The 21,137-nt window shown below is 45.4% G+C and overlaps 1 protein-coding gene across 2 annotated transcripts in view; it reads right to left on the bottom strand.

The window, feature by feature from the left end:
* Window positions 1-21,137, bottom strand: part of Plxna4 (plexin A4) — a 461,715-nt gene that overhangs the window by 386,227 nt on the left and 54,351 nt on the right. For both annotated transcript variants that reach the window (XM_017802882.2, XM_029555453.1), the window contains exon 2: window positions 2,387-3,653. In XM_017802882.2, the coding sequence (XP_017658371.2) occupies window positions 2,387-3,571 (1,185 nt within the window). In that variant the 5' untranslated portion in view covers window positions 3,572-3,653. The remainder of the gene's footprint in view (window positions 1-2,386; window positions 3,654-21,137) is intronic.

Here is a 21,137-nt window from a genome sequence, read left to right as displayed (position 1 = left end):
AAGCACTGACCCAAGCAACTTATAGAAGGAAGAGTTTATCTGAGCTTGTGGTTCCAGGGGAATTACAGTCCATCATGGCAGGGAGGCATGGTGGCTGGAGGTGGCTGGAGCAGGAGCAGCAGAAGCTAAGCTCTCACATCAGCACACAGGCACAGGAAGGAAGCAAGAGCGACTGGAGATCTGGCAAGGCTTAAGAATTCTCTAAACCTACCCCCAGAGATGTGCTTCCTCCAGGATAGCTACATCTTCTAAAACCTCCCAAAACAGTGCCATCATTTGGGGATGAAATGCCCAAACACTTGGAGTCTATGGGGGACATTTTCATTCAAACCACCACACTCTCTCTTAACTTTCCTTTGCCCATCTGCCATGTAATGCCTTCCACCATTTTATGATGCAGCAGGAGGGTCTTTACCAGATACAGATGCTTTGATCTTGGACTGTCTAACCTTCAAAATTACATAAAATAATAATAAATTCACTACCAATTGCTCAGTCTTGAGTATTCCATTACAGAAGTATGGAGTGTCTACAAGGTCCTCTCTATACCAATCTTCTAACGCCTCTCCCCCATAGACCTGTGTTTAAGTGTGTGATACACACACACAGCACAAAATATGACCCATCATTGACTGTCTACATTTAGGAGAAGTTTGTGGTCCCAAAGTTCATAACAGTCTCACAGACCCTCTTAACTGGATCAGCTACTACCTCAAACAAAAGACTCCAGGAGAAAAATTATGGCAGGCCAACACTTGGGAAGCTAAGGCAGGAAGATCCCAAGTTCAAGTACAGCCAGAGCTATAAAGCAAACTCTGTGTCCAAAAAAGGAAAAATCAAGAAGAAATCCCAAGAGGTTAAGTGACAACTGACTAGGGCTAAGTGGAAGGTAGAGGCCTGTCAGCCACTGGACAAGCTCTGTTTTGTCCCCTGTTGCTGCCCAACCTGGTCCTTACTACCTCTCCCATTTCCTTTGCAGCAGGTCTCCTGGCTTTTCAGAACCTCCAACTAGGATGGAATCTTCTATTTTATTTCAGTTACCTGGCAGATTTGCTGCTGGAAAACTGCTTGAACTTAAATGCCAAGGGCACCAAGCAAATTTAGTTCTTTCTTTTTCATCCCTCTTTGCCCCACTGAAAGCTCAATGTGGAGAAATGCTGTCCCTCACCATGTACCTGGTGAAGAGGGGTGTCCCGTGACATCTTCCTTGGAAAGTAATTGCCTTTTGTGAAGGAACATTTCTTCTTTCGAAAGCAAACAAAATACATTTTTCTCACATGTTCTTCTCCCAAAGTTTAAATAAAAGTCAAAAATTACATCAGGACAAAAACAGGTTTCCATCTAATGGGTGAATTTTTCCTTTCTTCATCTCAAATTAAGATTATGTGGTGGATTGCAACTAGGTTCATGCTTCTTAAAATGGAAAATCACAAAGAAAAAGGCAGAGGAGAGTGAGAAGCATAGGCAATGCTAGCAGGGAAGCCTTCCTAGTCCCTTTAAGGATGACTGAAGAATCGAAGAATGTCCCTTGGAAGAAGAACAGAAACTAAGTCCAAAATGGCAGATGCTGATCATGTTGGGTCACAGGTGAGTGGGGCTGGGGAAGCAGGAAGTTGTATCACTAGGTCCACCTGCGATCACCCAATGAGGTTGCAGTCTGATTTCTGCCTATGCCTCAGGCCCCATGGCTAGTAGAGAAGTCACCAAACAAACCCCTCATTCCACCTTCCCTGGGGCTCCTACAACACTTCTGTCTCCTGGTGCCACTACATGGCTGCTTTGTGAGTTTGTGATGCCCTTTCCTGTAGCACTGTAGATACAGAACATGCTTCCTAAATACAGTTGAATTCTTCCTATCCCTTCTTTGCTTTCCATTTGCTATTTCCTAAAGATATGCAAGGGAAGGGGCTGAAACCATAACTTTCCTGAAACTGCATGTGCATCTCAAATGCAGAATGACTTCTCACATTCTCCTCTCTGATTCCTCTACTCCTCCATGGTTCTAAGTCTAAGATCCTAGGCATGTCATTTGCAGGCATGGTCCATGAGAGAGATTTGTATGTCTTATTCTATGGCATATCATAACCTAGCCTTCCATCATGCCCCATGCATAGAACATCAACTTCACATGTTCCTACCTATCCCCAGCCCTGCCTCTCATAATCAGAGGGCCTAGGTAGAACAGGGGGAAATGTACCAACAGGAAATTTACATTTTAGCTCAAGCTGACTCTTTCATACTAAGGATATATGAGCTGGTAATGGTCTGAATCAAAGAGATCCAAGATGGACTACATTTGCCCCATCTGCACCCCAAGGTGACTACAAAACTAGAGTCCTCATCACCCACACCCCATCCTTCCCTCCCATAGTTTTCCCCAACTCACCGCACTGCTGCAGGGGATGTCTTTCACCTTGAGCCAGGCCAGATCCAGCGTTCCCTCACCCCTGTAGCAGGACTGCAGGCGCTCCTTGATGCGATCGTTGATCTGTTTCAAGATGAAGATGCACAGGGCTGACTCATCCAGTGATTTCATCTTCCGTTTCTGGCCCTTGGAGAAGACGGTGAAGAGGAGGTCATCATCTGAATGGACTCCCAAAGTCCGGCCCAGCACAGCCCCAGCTTTGGACAGGTAGGCAGCCTGCAACAAGCGGTATTCTACCCCATTGCGCTCACAGCCAATGGGCACCTCCACGTAGGAGTTGAAGGCCGTGTCCTCTTTGCAAAGCCTCACAAGCTTAGATGTGTACACCTGTTCCTTTGTGGTGGATCCTGGGGGAGACACCATCTCAGGCTGCAGTGTTAAAAAGTAGACAAAGTTGCCGCTGCTGAAACCATAGACATAGTAGATGTCAAAGTCAGGGATGACTGTGAAGGTATCTGAAGGAATCTTGATCATAGAGGCTACAAACTCATCATGGAAAACATAAGCAAACATGCCATCTGCTTCAGAGTTCTTGGTCAACTTCCGACTGGAGATGGTAGGAAAGTATTCAGGTTTGCCATCCACTGCTGTAGCAATAAAGAGTTTATCATCCAAGTTGCTGTAGGAGACAATCACCCCAAAGACTGAGCCACTCTCATTAACCCCTGAAAGGTAGTGCTCCTTCTTATGAAAGGGCTCTCCCAACTTGAAGAGGTCCTCCAGCCGCAGGAGCTTGCAAATACCCTGGTACAGGCTCCCACATGCAATCAGCCTATTTTCCTTGTAGTCTATGAGCAGCATCTTGTTGACATTATTGGTGCTGGTTAGGGGCTCATTACAGGTCTGGACAATGCGAGGTGGGTAACATTTGGGGTTGTCCTCATCTGGCCCTGTCTGATGGGTCACCAAGACCTTGAGGTCACTAGAGAGTTTGTAGATCCTGTTGACAGCCCCCAAGTAAATGTGCCCTGTCCTCTCATCCACCACAAGGTGATTGAAGCCCTCAGCAGCTTCCCCACGGAATGTAACAAAAGATCGTTTCTGGGACAGCTGGGGTGGCTGCCGTGGGAGCAGAGTAGAGGAGCCCATCCCCATCACCAGCAGGTGGGAGAGGAGGCAAGTCCAGTTCCAGGGCATGGCTTTCATCTCAGAGATGGGTCCTGTGACACAGCAGCACTCCAACACAACTGTCCCTTTGGAGGGCCAGGACTCAGCAGGGGTGTCTTCCCTAGTGAAGAAAGAAAAAATAAATAATAAATAACTCAGACATAAGGGAACAATGGAAGGACATCATGGTGCCCACAGATCTGGCTGGATTCAGTCCATATGTGGAACAGAACTACCCTGGGGAAATCAGAGGCAAAAAGACCCAGCCCCACCGTGGGTGTATGAGACAGTCAGCTGGATGGTAGTAGCCCCAGGACTCTTCATCGATAATAACAATAGTGAAGATGGTGATGATGATGATGAGTGCTTGACTTTGTGCCAGTCCCCACAACAACTTCTAGATGCCCTCTCATTTCATCTTTGCAAACCCTTCATTACAACCATTTTCCAACTGCCCTTCTAAATCTAAAGTCTGCACTGTGCCCAAATGTTAACCCATATGGATCCTACACTAACAGGCTCCCTGCTATGGAGCCAAGTAGGTACAGCTAGTGGGCAGCATCAGCAGAAGGCTGTGGGGAGGAACCATCTGTACTGACTCAATATCTGCCTGTCTCCCAGTTCTGTGGACCAGCTCTTGTCAACCTCATTTGGCCCTAAGAAATGGTAACAGTGACCTCACTGTTACTAACTCCAAATATGGCACTGCCACTGAAGAAACCAGTCTTTCATGAAGACTCTCTCCATTAACTTTTGTTCAAATGACCAAATGCGCTTGTGCAGTTTCCTGCCAGAATCTAACTAATGACCACGGAAGTGTGCACTATTTTATCTCTATTTTAAAACTAAGGAATGTGAGCTTAGAGAACTTATGTGACTTGCATCGTGAAAGTTGGAAAGGTGGCTCGAGGAGTATAAGTTTGTAGTAGATCCTTTACCATCTCATTTGACTCCAGCCTCTCACAGCTGGGGCTGGACCACACAGCAAAAAAGCTAAGGCTGGGGGCTGGAGCAATGGCTCAGTGGTTAAGGGCACTAGCTGCTCTTGCAGAGGACCTGGGTTCGGTTCCCAGCACCCACATGATGGTTAATAAGCGTCTGTAACTCCAGTTCCAGGGGATCCGACATCTTCTGACCTCCTTGGGGATTGTATGACACAGGTACACTTACATAAAAATGATAAATAAAATATTTTTTACAAAGAGCTAAGGCTGCCCCTTCTTGGGACCACCCATGGCAGCTGTTGCCAAAGATCCTCTGTGTCCTCTGTGCCTCCTCTGTCAGATAGTGTAGTGAGGCTAAAGTAAAAACACACACCATCTTCCCTCTGTGGGGGCCACCAGCCTCTCCAGGTACACTGCCCAGTGCTGAGCCTTCCCATCATTCTAATGAAGCAGATCCTGACTGACTCCTCTGGTGGGGACTCCTTTGAGAGATTTTCATTAAAGGGAGAGGGGAAAATGCTTTAAGAAGTCAATAGTTAAATATAAGTAAGTAAGTAAATAAATAAATAAATAAATAAATAAATAAATAAATAAATAACTAGACGGACGTGGTGGCACACGCCTGTAGTCCCAGCACTTGGGAGGCAGAGGCAGGCAGATCTCTGTGAATTCAAGGCCAGCCTGGTCTACATAATGAGTTCTAGGACAGCTGGAACTCTGTCTCAAAAAGACCAAAATAAATAAATAATTTAATTAAATGAATAAATAAATAATAAATAGCTGTCTGTCTTAACAGTCACCTTCATTTCTATTCAAGATGCTTTCTGTGTGTGTTTCTTGGGGACAGCTTCTTCTTTCTTTCAGCTTGCATGAAATAAGGGCAAAGAATTGCCCATGTCTTATTTGGGGCATCTTAACTCCATGGGATTTCTTGTTTCCCTCCAAGCTTCTACAAATCAGGTGAGGAGATGAGGTAAATCACTAAAGTAACAGAAGTCACTCAAGGAGGGAGAAGCATGAGGCTAGCTGGACACCCAGAAATGAGAGAAAAAATAAAGACTGCATCATCAGCCAAAATCCTGAGGAAAAGCATGGGTTTCTCAAGGAGGCATCAGAGCCAGGAGGAATATCAGTATTTGGGCAGCGTTGACTCCCCCAGGCACCACACAAGGTGTTCTCATTTGCATTCTGTTGTTGTGATGAACATCACAACAAAATGCAACTTGGGGTGGAAAAGATGTATTTTATCTTACAATTCCCAGGTCACAATCCATCACAGAGAAGTCAGGGCAGGAATTCAAGGCAGGAACTGAAACAGAGATCACACAGAAATACTGCTTACTGGCTTGCTTACCTGGGCTTCCTTTGCTTCCCCTGGTATTTCTTATAAGCCCAGACCCACCTGCCTAGGGATGGCACCACCCACAGTGGGCTGGGCCCTCCTACATCAATTAGCAATTAAGAAAATGTCTCATAGACATGTCCACAGGCCAATTCAATGGAGGAAAAGGAATTTCCTTTTCCAATTGAGGTTCCCTCTTCCCAGGTGACTCTAGTCTGTGTCAAGTTGACAAAAACAAGCACACAAGGCAAATGTTTCTTCCCCAGATTAAATCACATGATCATCACAACTGTCCCTGCAGCAGGATGGCTTTACTTACTCTTTAGATGAGGTACCTAGTTCTGCAAGGATGTGTAGCTAATAAGGGGCAGAGTTAGGAACAGGACCCTGGTCTGTACCACTGCAAAAATCCATAAGCTTTCTAGGAATGCATCTTCCAGACCCCAGAATATGGAGCCCTTGGAGTTCCTTTTTTGTTTATATAAGTCCCAAATGCAGAGATCCCAGAATATCAGCTACTAAATCCAGGGGGAAACTTAAGATCCTATGCCACATGGGAACGGCCTGGGAGATAAAACCTTTCGGCAGATACCATCGTGCACCTCTGAAAGTGTTGATGAGCATACAACTCCTAATGCAAGGACTCTGCCTGGCACAGAGTAGGCACTGTTGTTGTTAGTAAGACTGAAGTTAGACTAGGATGAGGATTGTCATAAGGGGATGGAACCTATTGGCACATCTCAGTACAGTGATGAGGAGTCCAGATAGTTCCTCCTGAATTGCCTATGCAAATTCATATAACAGAAAAGAGTCTAGAAGTTTTTTTTCTGAAATAGATAATCCAATTTAATAATAATACTCAATCCCTGATTTTAGAGACAAGGAAAGTGATATCCAGAGAGGATAAATGAGGTCAGAGGTGTAAGAGATGGAGACGGGGACTGAGGAGATGGTTCAGTTAGTGAAGTTCTTGCCCTGCAAGCATGAGGATCAAGTTAGATCCTCAGAAACCACACTAAAAAGCCAAGCTTGATGGTGCACATTTTCAATCCCAGTTCTGGTCAGGTGGAATGATTGGATCCCTAGGTTGGCTAGGATGGCCAGCCAATCTAGCCTGATTAGTGAGTTCTAGACCAGAGGGAGACCCTGTCTCAAAAACCAAGGTAGATGGACCCTAAGGAAAAATACCTGAGGTTGACCTCTGGCCTCTACATGAGCATACATACATACACGTACATGCAGCAGCATGCACACATGAGCACCCTCCCACAAACATGCCCACACACGTACATGTACACACATATGCACACATACAATAAATAAGTAAATGAATAAATTATTATACAAGTTAAAGATGAAGATGAGGGGCAGTTCAGACCTGTGACTCCTTATCCAGTGCTCTTTCTGTCACATGTAGCCTCCCTGGACTTTATTTAAACTGATCCAGCATTTGCTCCATGGCCTTTGAAGTGACAGCTCTATGGGTACCATGTGGCCTGTTGGCTAATACAACTCTCAAAGCAGCTCTGCCAACAACGAAATTCCAGAGGGGCTGGTATGCTCTCTCCAGACAGGCACAGGCAGGTTGGGACTCGGCCACCAGCCCTTCGGGAGGAAACTTTCAACAGTCCCCGTATCAGAGCATGCCACGTGCCAGAGAAAGTGCCACATGGCCCACCTTACTATATGCACTCACAGATCTCAGACAATCCACAGCTCCCGGTGAGACGAGGAAGCCTCTAATCATGAATTTACTAAGCAGAAAGGTACCACAGCTCATTCTCTATCTTCTATTAGGAACTGAAATGAGACACAGTTATGCATCTCAAACACCTATCACTCTCATCTGGAGATGGTAAAATTACTGCTCCTGGAGGGGTGGGGAACCTGCAGAAACAATAAGATGTGATGGGAATAACCAGCCTCTCATTCTCTACCCCACGAAAGGGATTGATTAAGAAACAAGGAACAGAGAGACAGAAGGGGTGTGAATAAGCATGTGGGTGCCAGTTGGACTCACTGAAGACCCCACTGTGGACCTGGCCAGTGACAATCATCCAGCCCCAGATTAAGACACACAGCTAGGCAGAACCACCAGACCCTCTCACCCAGGGTCACCTAAGGCTGTTCTGATCTGGCTAAACTGAAAAGCCAGAGCTTCAGAGAGTGAAGGTGTTTCTCCCAGGACATCAATCCATGACCTCAGCCTAGGAAGCCTCCCAGTCCAGTTTCAGATCCTTCCACCATCCCTCTTTCAAATTGTCCTTTAACTGGTTTTAAAATGAAGCATCAAATGTAACATTCTGCCCAGCCCTGATTCTTGTAGTCATGGGAGCAAGTCATCCCCAAAGGACTTCCTGAACCAGGCAGAGTAGAAGTGGGGGACAGAGGGCTGGGGATCTCACAGACTGAGTCAACCCCAAACTCTCTGCTGCCTCCCCTTCTTTGAAATCAGACTTTAATTCTGAGTGGTCTCCAGGGAGGGAGGACTCATTTCTAGAAGCTGATCATCATTTTGATCAAAGCAGTTGGGACTGCCTTTGTTTTATACGGCAAGACTTGAAGAGCTCAAGCTAATTTTCATGAAGTAGTACCGTCCTCTCAGATTCCTGAGTGGCAAAAGAAAGTTATTACAGAGCAGTTTAAAATAGCAATTAGCTCACAAAATTCCTTCAGAGTTTACAAGTTGTTCCCATCTATATTACCTCATTCTGATTTTATTGTTGGCACACCTTATTGGATAAGTGGGTTTGCAATTGCCCGTGCTTTACAGATAAGGAAACTGAGGCAGGAGCTGGCACAGGTAGGTCTTGCTTGAGGTCATACACAATGCTTTTGGAATTTGGAGAGCTCTTCCAGGACCCGAACACTTTCATGGGATATTTTCTGGCCCTCTGGGTAGAGAACCGATCTTTTGTTGTGGGATAAAAGAACATGGCCAAACACGCTAGGATGATGTTTCAAAATACAAGTCACAACGCACCCAGAGTCTAGAAACCAATCAAGTAGGTCATGAATGCTTTTCAAAATGAAGTAAAACAGAAGAGAAAAATATTAATGTGCCACACACAGAAAGAAGTGTTATTTAGATTTTAATTTCATCCAATATGTATTTATGTATTGAGTGTGAAATAAATGTATTTCTTACTGTTGGTCACTGTGGTATTTTAATTTTATGTGTCAAAATGACTGGGCCACAGTACCCAGATATTGGGCCAAATGTTACTATTAAAGCTTCTACGGAGATATTTTTTGGTGAGATTAACATTGATTTGAAGTTGGACCAGATTAGTGTCCATAACTTAGGTGTGCTGAAGACCATCAGTTCAAGGCTAAATAGAATGGAAGGCCGACTTTCTCTGAACAAGAGGGAATTCTGCCAGCTGACAGCCTTTGTGCCCGAGCTTCAGCTATAACATCAACTCCTCTCTGGGTCTGCAGGTCTGAAGATTTTTTATTTGGCACATCTATAATTAATTATATGAACCAATTCCTCTTTCTCTCCACCCCCTCTCAATCCACATATACATACTTCCTCTACTGGGTCTATTTCTCTGAAGAACACGGACTAATACAGCCATGTCATAATGAACATAACTTGAAAGAAACCCACAGAATTTGTATTTGCTTTTGCTACCATTCATCTGTCCTCTGTGAATCAGCCTCTTGCCTTATCTCAGCTCAAAAGCTTCTAGTGGAATTGACTCCATGCCTGGAGTCACAAGGCATATGTACAACCCAAGCTTAACCAATCCACACAGAGCAAGGATCAGGAAATGACAGTGATTAGCTCAGGGTTGAGTAGCTAAGGGAATCTTGTCTCTCAGAGTCACTAGGCTTTGGACAGGAATATTGGGAGAAATTGCTCTTCTATTGGCTGTGACCTTGGAGAATACGGGCCTAAGAATTGCTGGCACCATCTTGTAATCCAAAGGAAAGAGCAGGAAGATCCTTGAAGAAGGGAGTCAAAAGACAACAGGAGTGAGTCAAGGGATGGGGATCCCCAAACCCCAGGCCTCACATTGTATAGAAGTCTAGATGTTGTGCATGAAGGCAGCTGGATGCCTGCCCTTCCCAGATACATGAGCCCCAAAGTTCCTCTTTTCCATAAGTCAGTTGGGTTCAGTTTTCTAGAACCGGTTAATAAAGGAACCCTAAGCCACACAGAGAGAAATCCAGAAGTGTCTATCACCACATCCTCTCTATGAGTAGTTCTACAAGTAGTAATGCATTATTCCAGGTGGGATTTGGAAATGTGCACATGTGTGTGCATGTGTGTGAACCTACTTAAATTGCACACTGCTCCCCCTGCCTGCATGACTGTGCCCACAAGCCTCCTGAGGTTTCCACCTATTCCTGACTTTAGTGTCTGCAATTTCATTAATTCCCCAAATGAGGCCTTCTCTTATCCCAGCAAGGATCTAAGATGCCCTGGCCACATGTTTACAGGAACCAGTGCCCCCAGAGGTTCACAGTGACAAGCTGCTAAATTTGCCCATTGATGCTGTCCCTTCTAACAGGATGAGTCCCTTAAAAATAAGGATCATGGGACTGGAGAGATGGCTCGGTAGTTAAGAGCACCTGCTGTTCTTGCAGAGGATCTGGGTTTGATTCCCAACACCCACATAGTGGCTAACAACCATCCCTAACTCCAGTTCCAGAGGGATCCAATACACTCTTCTGACCTCCACAGGTATTGCATGACACAGGTACACTCACACACATGCAGGCAACATGCTCGTATACATAAAATTTTAAAAATTATAAGGATCATATTTTTTTTCCATCACGGAATACTTCCAGTTCCAAGCTTGGAGCCTGAGACACAGAAGGTATATAATAAATGTTTGGAATGTTTGGTGGGGCTGGAGGGATGGCTCAGTGGTTAAGAGCACTGACTGCTCTTGCAGAAGACCTGGGTTCAGTTCCCAGCACCCACAGAGCAGCTAAAAACTATCTGTAACTCCAGTTCCAGGGGATCTGATACACTCTTCTGACATCCACAAGTATTGCATGACACGGGTGCACTTACACACATGCAGGCAATACACTCATACACATAAAATAAAAATAATAAATAAAATATTTAAAAGGAATGTTTAGAAATGGTGGAAGGAAGAAATGAATGACCTCTTCAGGCAGCTGATATCACCTATGGCTGAAGTAAATCTTGATGTTGGGCCAACTAGCTAAAAGAGCAGCCAGACTGAACGGCTGGTTTTACCCTGCTCTAATCCAGGGCTTATAAATACTTCAAATCCTCAATTTTGTCCTTTTAAAACATGAGTTCAAATGCATCAGAAAAGCTACACTCTTCATACATGATTTACACCAGTGAACCAGCTGGAATATTATAGCAAGTCACTTTGGGCCTACAAATTAGACTTTGCCATACTCAGCTAGGAAGATCAGTGCAGTCCCTGTTGAGGAAAGGGGGTGGGACTTGAGAAAATTGCAGTGAGGGAAAAATACTTAACACAAGGGGAGTAAGTTGCTAGAAGCATGCAGGGAGTCACCCAGTCAATGGCCACTCTTTTTTTTTTTTTTGGGTCTTTTTGAGACAGGGTCTCCCTGTAGCCCCAGCTGTCCTGGAACTCACTATGTAGACCAGACTGGCCTTGAACTCACAGAGATCCACCTGCCTCTGCCTCCCAAGTGCTGGGATCAAAGGTGTGCACCACCACGCCTGGCCAATGGCCACTCTTTTAAGCAAATGATTGCTGATAGAACACACACAACAGAAGGATTCCTCCTGGGGGCAGTGGCAAGTTCCTCCAGAGCAGAGAGCCATGTCCTTACTCTCCAGTGCCTGGGCTCCTCCAGAAGAAGCCTTTAGTGACTCCCTGGAAAACTGTGCAGAACTCCACTTCCCTAATCATTACTGAAGCCAGGAACTCATCCCCTCCCTTAGTCTCATACACAGTATTGTACTCAAAGTAATTTCATCTCCAACATGCAAGTAAGTCAGGAAAGAAAGCTAACTTTCCATGCAAAATGTATGCTGCCCCCCTGTTTGAGGTGTCAGTGTCCAGTTGCTGATGAGGGGGCTGCCAGTTACAGTGAGCATTTCCTGTTCTCTGCATTTCCATACAGTCTCCAGGTAGACCTCCTGAACACTGAGAGATGGTCATGGTGACAAGATTCATGCTGAAGCAGGAAAGAAGTAGTATGCCTCCTTGCTATGGTTTGAATATGTCTCCAAATTTCATTGAGTTGGAAACTGAATCTCTAAATTCATATGTTGATGGTGCTTACAAGTAGGTATTAGGGAAGTAATCAGGATTAAGTAAGGTCATCAAAACAGAGCCCTTATGGTGGGACTGGGGCTTTATAAGAAGAAGAGTGACGTGAGCCGATACATGCTTGTACTGATTCACCATGTGATACCCTTTGCACGAAGGCTCTCACCAGATGCTGAACTATGTGTCTAGACTTCCCAGCCTTTACAACTACGAACTAAACAAGCCCCTATCTTTGTAAAATTACCCAGTCTCGGGTACTTTGTCATAGCAACAGACAATATACTAAGATTATTTTCTTTATTTCTTACCACTCAGCTAGATAAATAGGACTCTGAGGACCTATGGGATAGTGAAGCTTAAGGTGGTAGATCTTCCACTTACCAGGAATACCCACATCCGACAAGAAAAAAGGCATATTACTGTCACAAGACTTTGAAATCATATATTTGTTAATTACCACAGCACACATCACTGTAACTGGCACGGGAGGATGTTAGATAGAGAAAGCATGTTGTATATCAGAGTATAAACTCAAGCCTGATGCCAGGGGCCTCAAAGTCTCTGCTTTTGGAGTCCATCAGGGTAATGGAGGACACTAGAGAGTCTCCTCTTTAGACGTTGGCAGCCCCCTCCCTTGACTGCAAGTTTCCAAGCTGAGTGAGATCGTAGACCACCGTGGCAACATTTATAAGAAAGAAAAGCCTTCCATGTTCCTTAGTGGCTGTTCCCTAGTTCTGGGCCCAGAGAGATAGCATGTCTATGCAGCTAAGCGCAGACAGTGAGCTGTGGCAGCACCAGACTTCCTGTCTAGTTCCAATCTATTTCATTGATCCCAATTCCAAAACAGACAAATATCTTTTTGAGATTCCCTCTCCAATCTGTAATCTGCATTCAGCAGTCTTTTTTTTTTTTTCACTGCCTGCATTTTCACTTTCAACTGTGGAATTCTAGAAGTAGGGGCCCAGAGTTGCTACTCTGTGTCATTCTTAGAGAACTATATTTACATGCAGCATCTGTGGCCCAGCTGTTCAGCTGGCTGCAGGCTGGTGTCCATGGTGGGCAGCCAGGCCACATGTGTTTGTTTGCCTCACCGTAGCCAAATCCCGGCCTTCACTGCCTCCCCTTCCCTCTGCTTCAGAAGCGAATATCCCATAAATAAAAGGGAAAGGACCAGAGCATAAAATGTGTCATAGCACAATTCCCCATTGCCCCCAGGGTTTCATGGAGATTCTGTCAAAGCAACCATGTCCCCCAGAGAAAGTCATGGCACTGTCCCTAGACAGACTCTTGTGTGGCAGAGACCTGAGAGGATCCAGAACGCAGGGAAAGTCTGGAATGTTCTCCCTCTATCTAGCTTCCCTCAGCTTCAACTGCCATTCCCTTCAGCAAAGAGAAACATGAAATCGGTGATGAGGGGAGGGAAAGGAAAGGAGAAGGAGGAGGAGAGGGAGGAGGAGGAGGAAGATGGAAGAGGAGGGGGAGGAGGAGGAGGAGGAGGAGGAGGAGGAGGAGGAGTCATGGGGAGTTAGGCACAGACTCAGAGTCTCAGCCACCAGGCAACCAACACGGCCCCTGGGAAATTCAGCATCAGTTCTTGTGGTGCTCATTCATATTCATTCTCTCTCTCTCTCTCTCTCTCTCTCTCTCTCTCTCTCAATCCTTAGGGCTAGTCTCACTGAAAGGGCTTGGGAAATTGTTACCATGGACAAAGCCTAAGTGCCTCCACAGGAGGAGGGTGAGTCCATGAGCTAGTCCCATTCAGGAACTGGTGCTAACCTGACCTTGAGACCTTGGGCTCTGAATTTCACCTCCTTCCTCTCTGTCTCCAGCCTGGAGGGTACTTCCCTGGGGTGCAGCACTGCCATCCCTAGCCAAGTCTGCTCTCTCAGCAAAGACTAGACCACACCGATGAAGCTCCTCATTATGACCTGGAGTCAGCTCTATTCCAGGCACCATGCTGCCAAGGGAGAGTCGGGAATCACTAAGCAATCGCTCTCTCTGCTCCAGGCCTGGCTGGGAGGATTTAAGAACACAACGGTCTCCAGAAAAGACTGGGGCTGGGCAGGATAAGATGAACAACTTCTTTCCAATGTCTCACTCGAGGAAATAGGCTGGTCAGGAATTGCGGTTCAGATGCTATTGCTGAAGCCTGGCATTGATGTGGCTGCCTTCACCTGCCCCAGCCACTCAGCACAGCCTATATGAGTTCCCTCACCTGGCCGACTGACTCCTGGTCAGGTTTGGTTTCCCATCCTCAGAGGCCTCCACTGACCTCTGAATGTCCAGAAATGGAGCAACATCATGAGAAAGTGACTGACAGAGAGAACTTATGTCACTTTTGCTGCTATAAGAGCCGGTGGACATTTGGGTTTCAGAAAAGAGATCCGAAGTCCACCTGTCCTGCTGTGTGGACTGGGACTTGTATGGCTGACTGGTTTTCATCTGGAAATGAGGCTCACTACAGCCTTCCAAGACACCTGAACCCATTCTGCCTTCCATTTCCAGACTCCCAACCTAGCTCCCGTTTTGTCCTTTAAATAATATCTCGCCACCTTCCCTTGAATTCACTCTGAAGACCCCTATCTCCTCTCCCAGTCATGGGAAGAGGCGGAATGTTTTTAGCTCACACTCGTTTGTGTATCAGCCAATGTCATCCTCCAAATCCTCCTCTCTCTGAATCCCTGTGGCTCAGGACACCACAGAGACCAGGAATGGCCATCTTGACTAGCCACAACCCTACTGACTACCCTTTTTTCTTGAGGCCTCAGTTTCCCCATCTGTAAAAGTGTGTCAGTTGGTGAAGAGCATTCCCAGGTTGCTTTTCAGGTTAACCACAGGAGAGTGAGACTGAAATGTTTCAGGCTTCTCAGAACACAGACCATCACAGAAGTGAGGAGGGCTCCTCAGACTACATTTGCAGAGGTGCCAGGCATAGCCATGAGCCAAACAGAGCCATGTAATGGTGCTGATCACGACAACCAGGAGTGGCATTTCCTGGAAGATGAAAGCCTGATGCTGAAGCTGCTCTCTTGAGACCTAAGATTCTGCGTCTTTGCTTCAGATGGCTCCTTAGCTGTCCGAATCTAATTTGTGGGACGCCTCTGGCATGCCACAGAGTTTAATTCTTCAGACAACTCAGGGTCATCATCCATTAAATGGGACCACATCACTCTCCCTGGAGTCTACTTTCTCTCTTCCAAGAGAGAAAGTATTGGCAATGTGTTGTTGCTCCATTTCACCAAGCCCAGGAAGAAAGTCAATCCTTTGCTTTTTTGGTCCCTGAGGATGTATAGGACAGTTAGTGGAAGAAGAGTGGGCAGGAGGTCTCCACAGCACTTAACTCCCCACCTAGCCATGGGCTAATACAAAGCCTCGTACAAACTGATTCTGCCAGCATAATCTGACCTATTTCTTTTCTTTCCTTAACAAGGAAGAGAAATGGGAACTCCCTTCCCCAGACTAGTGTAAAATTTTCTTTCTTTCCTTCCTTCCTTCCTTCCTTCCTCCCTCCCTCCCTTCTTTCGGGTCAGAGTCTCACTACATAGCCCTAGCTGACCCGGAACTTAGTATGCAGAGCAGGCTGGATTTGAACTCCTGGAGCTCTGCCTGGCTCTGCCTCCCAAGTGCTGGGATTAAATGTGTGGACCACCACAGCCAGCAAAATTTCTAATTAGACCTTTGTTTGTATGGTACTGGGGACTGAACACAGGGCCGTATGCATGCTAGTCGAGCTCTGCCAGTGAGCTACATCCCAGGCCCCTAACTAGATTTTCCCAGCTGAAGAAAGTTGTCAGGTTTGAAAGCAATAAAAACAAATGCAGTGTTTTGGAAATTCAGAGCTGAGAGTCCACGTTCTTAGATCCTAAGGCCTGAGTCTCTCTCTGCTGGCAACTGTTACCATCCCTGTCATTGCCATATCCATCAGACACAAGCAGACACCAGTCTTCCAACTCCAACAGTCTTCATGCGAAGAGTTCAGAACCCCCAACAAACAGCAGGACTGTAGGGGAGCAGGTGATTTGGGGCACAGTCCACCAGACGATGGCACCTTTGTTTTCTCCCAAGGTCTAGGAGTGTGGCTCTCTCCTATGCCCCCTCCTCGTCCTCCTACTCCCTCCTTTTCTTTTTCAATTCCAGAGAAAATCAGGAAGTGAACAGTTGTCTCCCTTGCTGGTCTATATTCATGTAATTAGCTCTATTTAATTCCACGATGAGGCAAAGCTCATAAAATACAAAACACATTTCAGCTGTGCCGCAAATCTTGGCAGACTTCTCCACTGCTGCCGGAAGCTGAACAGAGTTATATTTGCTCCTTAAAAAAATATATTCAGAATTACTGTAACAAACTTTTTAAACCAGGCACTACTACTACCTGGCAATATGTAAAGGAGCAGCGGAACATGGGGTTCTACACCGGGAAGTTTGGGAATCATTTCTATTACCATGACAACAATAAATACTAAAAACACTTCCCCATTGATCAGGTAATACCATTGGAATGTGTCCTGTAAGGTCATTCCGGATTGCTCTCGCTCTGAGTACTGGCGTGTGCTTTAAGAATTTGTCCTCACATTAGAGTAGGCAAGAATTTTCTGAATAGAACATCAAGAGCATGAGAATTAGTCCCAAGTATCAACAGATGGGACTATCTGAAAGTAAAAAGTTTCCGCACAGCAAAGGAAATTAACGGCAGAGCACAGAGATAACCCACAGAGTGGGGGACAATCTTTATCACCTATCCATCAGACAAGGGACTAATATTAGAATATACAAATAACCTCAAATTAAACATTAAGGAAATAAAATTATGAATCAACAAATGGGCAATGAATTGAACAGACAGTCTTCAGAAAAAGAAATACAAATGCCAACAACTATTTTTTTAATGTTTCACATCCCTAATTATCAAGGAAATGTAAATGAAAAGTACTCTGAGATAATACCTTACCACAGTCAGAATGGTTATCAGCGAGAAAGCTGACAACAAATGTGGGAGAAATATGGAGAAAGAGGAACCTTACTCACTGCTGGTGGGAATGCAAAATTAGTACAGCCACTATGGAAATCAGTCTTGAGACTCTGCAAAAAATTAAAAATAGGGGGGCTGGATAGATGGCTCAGCAGTTAAGAGCACTGACAGCTCTTGCAGAGGACCTAGGTTCAGTTCCCAGCACCCACATGGTGGCTAACAACCATCTGTAACTCCAGTTCTAGGTGATCTGGTGCCCTCTTCTGACCTCCATGGGCAATGCTCAACACAGGTACACTTACTTACATTCAGGCTATGTAATATTAATAGATAATATTACCTATCTACAATAATAGTAATACCTAAAGAAAAGAGGAGAGTCATTTGCTATAGACAAAATACTGTAGGTGGGGGAGCAAGGAGTCTCAACCAGTGCAGAGACTAAGGTGATGTTTACAGGACTGATGGCCAGGGGAAAACTCTCATACAACTCTCTGGGAAGTCTTCTGGGCCAATGGAAAAGGGAGTTCTAGGACCCTGAGGAAGGAAAAACTCACTAAGGAAAAGGCAGAGGGCTGAGAGACTGGAAGGTGTAGAATGAACATGGATTTATGACTGTGAAGTCCACGAGGAAGGTGGCAGATACTGGAGGACGCCATGAACCATGGAAAGAAGTTTGTGTTTTATTTCAAATAGCACGAGAATTTTTGAAAGGAGGTAAAGGGAGTAGCATGGTCAGACTTGCTGCCATGTGCTTGAGTGGAAGAGGAGACCTGCAGGAGTTCAGTAAGGTGTGCTGGGGGCCTGCGTCGGGGGAATGGTGGAAAAGGAAGTGGGGTTTCTCCAACATGCTTGCTGATGACCATAGAGATGAGAAAGGAAGAGATAGGCATTCATCCTACCTCCCAGATTTTGGACATCCACCTGAGTGTATGGTGGAGTCATTTTAGTGATGGAGGAAAGACTGAGAAGGAACAGGGCATAGGGGACAAAGAAGTCAAACGTTTTGTTTAGGATCTCAAGGGCAAGGTTGTCTGAAGAAGCTTCCCTATCCAGGATGGTGCTCAAGGGAACCATGTAGAGGAGTGGTTTACAAAGGACAGAGCTTGTGATCTATAGATGACATCTCAGTTCAGAGATCCCAGGAGGATGCTAACACCACCATATTTTCTAGATGAGAAACTGACTCTCGATAACTAAGATGAAATGAGACTGGGATATGACCCCCACATTACCAAAAGACCCCTAGAGACATGGGTCCTCCAGCTGGGACCCTCCTTTGATAGTGTAGAGATTGCACCAAGTTTCCTCCATTGGAAAAGAGTGATACCAACTAAAACATCTACTTCGAAACCTAGAATTTTATGCTTTCCTGTGAAAGAATAAAGCAAAGCTTCCATTTTACTTAAAAGGAAAATGCAAATATTTATGCAATATAGGCTTACTGAGTGAAAAGATGCCCTTCCACCAAACCACATGATTATAATACAGTGCCAAGAAGAACCTCAGTTTCCTCAAGACTCAGCCTTAGATGACAATGGGAAACACTGAGTCACCTTCCTGGGGAATGCGGTGCACATTATCTTATGGGACGTCCTGAAGAGTGCTTTGATTATGAAATTTGTTGAAGGTTGTTAGTTTCTCAAACTTTTTGAATAATGAACCCTTTTATTGCCTAAGACCTCTAGGAACACTGCTACATTATATGCACTGTGGGGAATGCGTGTATGTTGCTTCCATTCCTAAAAGCACTTTTATGTCTATTTTCTTCCATGCTTTATAAAATCTTGCTATGGAGGCTGCAAAATTCAAGGTAATTTGCTTCATTTATTGACATAAAGTACCAAGCTTATAAGATTTAGATCTGGGAGAAGAATCTCTAGATGAAGACAGCAATTAGAACAGGTGACATGGACTCTGCCCCTCCCTTGACCTTTCCGTTTCCTGTGAAGGTGCAGTGATGCGATCCACTGAGATCACCATCACTATGGCCCCAAGGATACAAGCCCCCTCCCTTAACCTACTGTCAGAGCCCAATGCTGATTACAATCCCCTTCTCCTTCTTTCTCTTAGCACAGCGGAGAGAGGCCACAAGTTTCTCTTTGATGATATGAGATCCTGCATCAAAACAAAATAAATGTAGAGGAAAAAAAGGAAGGACAAAATGAGTGTATCTGAACAAAGTAGAGGTGTCTCTGCCTACCCAATCTCTGCTCATTCCCAAACTCAAAGGCCCTACCAGGGCCCACACCCAAAGAGCAGATTTAGCGTCTATGGCGCCCTGCCTACATGCTTCTTGTGAGGGCTGCCACGGCTTCCCAAGAAGAGGACGAACATTCATAGTATCAACAGGTAAAAGGTAGTTCCCAAAGAATCACTACGACTGATTATGGCATATCTTTGCAGATGGGAGAGGGGGCTCCCACCCCTCTCTGTACCTCTTTATTTCTAAACTTTCAGGGGTATTGAGGGGTCAAAGATGAACATAGCAGCACAACAAATGTTAAAATGTGGCCTCGTTACAGGAGACAACAAAGCAAAATAAAGTACAACTTGGAAATCATAGGGACTCATTATAGCTACTCTATATAATTTTCCTTTTATCACCTCAAGCCCTGGGGGACATCCTGTTAGGATGTCCAGCCTGTCTCATTTGTGCTATTAGATATCAATGAGCCATTGTAAATACTCAGGCTGAGGACTATCAAGATCTCAGTGCCCCTCAGTAGAAGTTCTTCCTCTATTGCCAAGTCTAAACTCTGAGCCTTATGTTCTTACACTTACCAAGGCAGTAATTCTCTTACTGAGCAAATATTACCTCCTGCTGCACAAAACTATTCTCTCAGATACCTGACTGAGCATCTAGACAGTTTAGGTAGAAAACATTATCTCCACTTCACAGATGAGGGCATCAAGGCTCAGTGAGGGTGGAGACTTTCTCAAGGTCACAGAGATCCTCCTAAGAAAGGGCTGATTGGCATCCACAGTAAGAGCAATTCAAAGAAGTGAAGTACCAAACAGGTGCAAAAACCACGAAATGCAATGAAGCCATCTCTAGTGATCAGATGAACAAGATTCAGTCCACAGTGAAAAGTCAATGAGGCAAATGCTCAGCCTGTGAAAATCGATGAGGCAACCGACTGTGTTTCCGCCTGAACTGACATTCAAGCTCATTGTAGTCATATTTGTATTCGCCCAAACCAACTCCACATCCCACCTACCAGCATATTGCCCACGTACCAGAGTCCACATCTATGGGAGCGTCCACCTGACCTGATCTCAACATCACCTTCCAGCAGGCTGAGAGGTGGCTGATGAAGCCTGCACACAGAAGCTAGAGAAAAGAACCTCTGGAACAGGGAGATAAGGTGAGCTTCTGAGAGTTAATTTAGCCACAATCAAGATGTCTACATGGAAGCACTAGATATCAGCAGAAGCCACCTTTACAGGGGCAAGGCATCCCAAATTGCAGCAAAAAGATCAGGGAACAAGAGCCCAATCAGGGTGACAAGGTTCTTCCTCAGCATGACAGTATAACTCAAGAAGGCTGTAATGGGGACAGTAGACTAAATAAGGTGTTGACTAGCTCAGGGTGGCAGGCTGGAGTGCAAAGCAAAGAGCTGGAAGTGCTTGAGGTCCAAGCTCATACCATTCAGAGGGAGAGAGCTGTGCTGACTGGCTCACCAGAGAGGTGAACTCAGAGAGGCATCAGCTCTGCATCAGGCTTCACGAGGTAGGCAGCAGTGTCCTCACAGACAGCAGGCTTCATCTTCTGACTCCATGCTCCCAGAGAGGCAGTCAGTCCTCCAATGCTTGGTTTCTTGTTAGTGTGCTCCCCATTTTATTCAAGACTTTCGCTTCCATGGAGAACCTCAACTGGAAAGGGGCTCGGGCACAACTGGAATCAGCTTGTGGTATGCAGCCCTATTCATTAAGCATGGTTGGATTAAACCAGTCACAGTGGTTCCCTTCTCCTCACCAGTGATAAGTCTACAAGTGACCATGTGACCCAAACCTGGTCAACTGGATGCAATGGGAAGCCTGATGGAGGTTTCAGGGAAATACTGTTTTCACCCTTTAAATAAAGAAAGCACGCTTCTTCCTAACC

Source organism: Nannospalax galili, unplaced genomic scaffold (assembly GCF_000622305.1).
Source record: "Nannospalax galili isolate Female #2095 unplaced genomic scaffold, S.galili_v1.0 scaffold746, whole genome shotgun sequence".
NCBI lineage: Eukaryota > Metazoa > Chordata > Mammalia > Rodentia > Spalacidae > Nannospalax > Nannospalax galili.
This window is presented reverse-complemented; position numbering and strand designations above follow the sequence as displayed.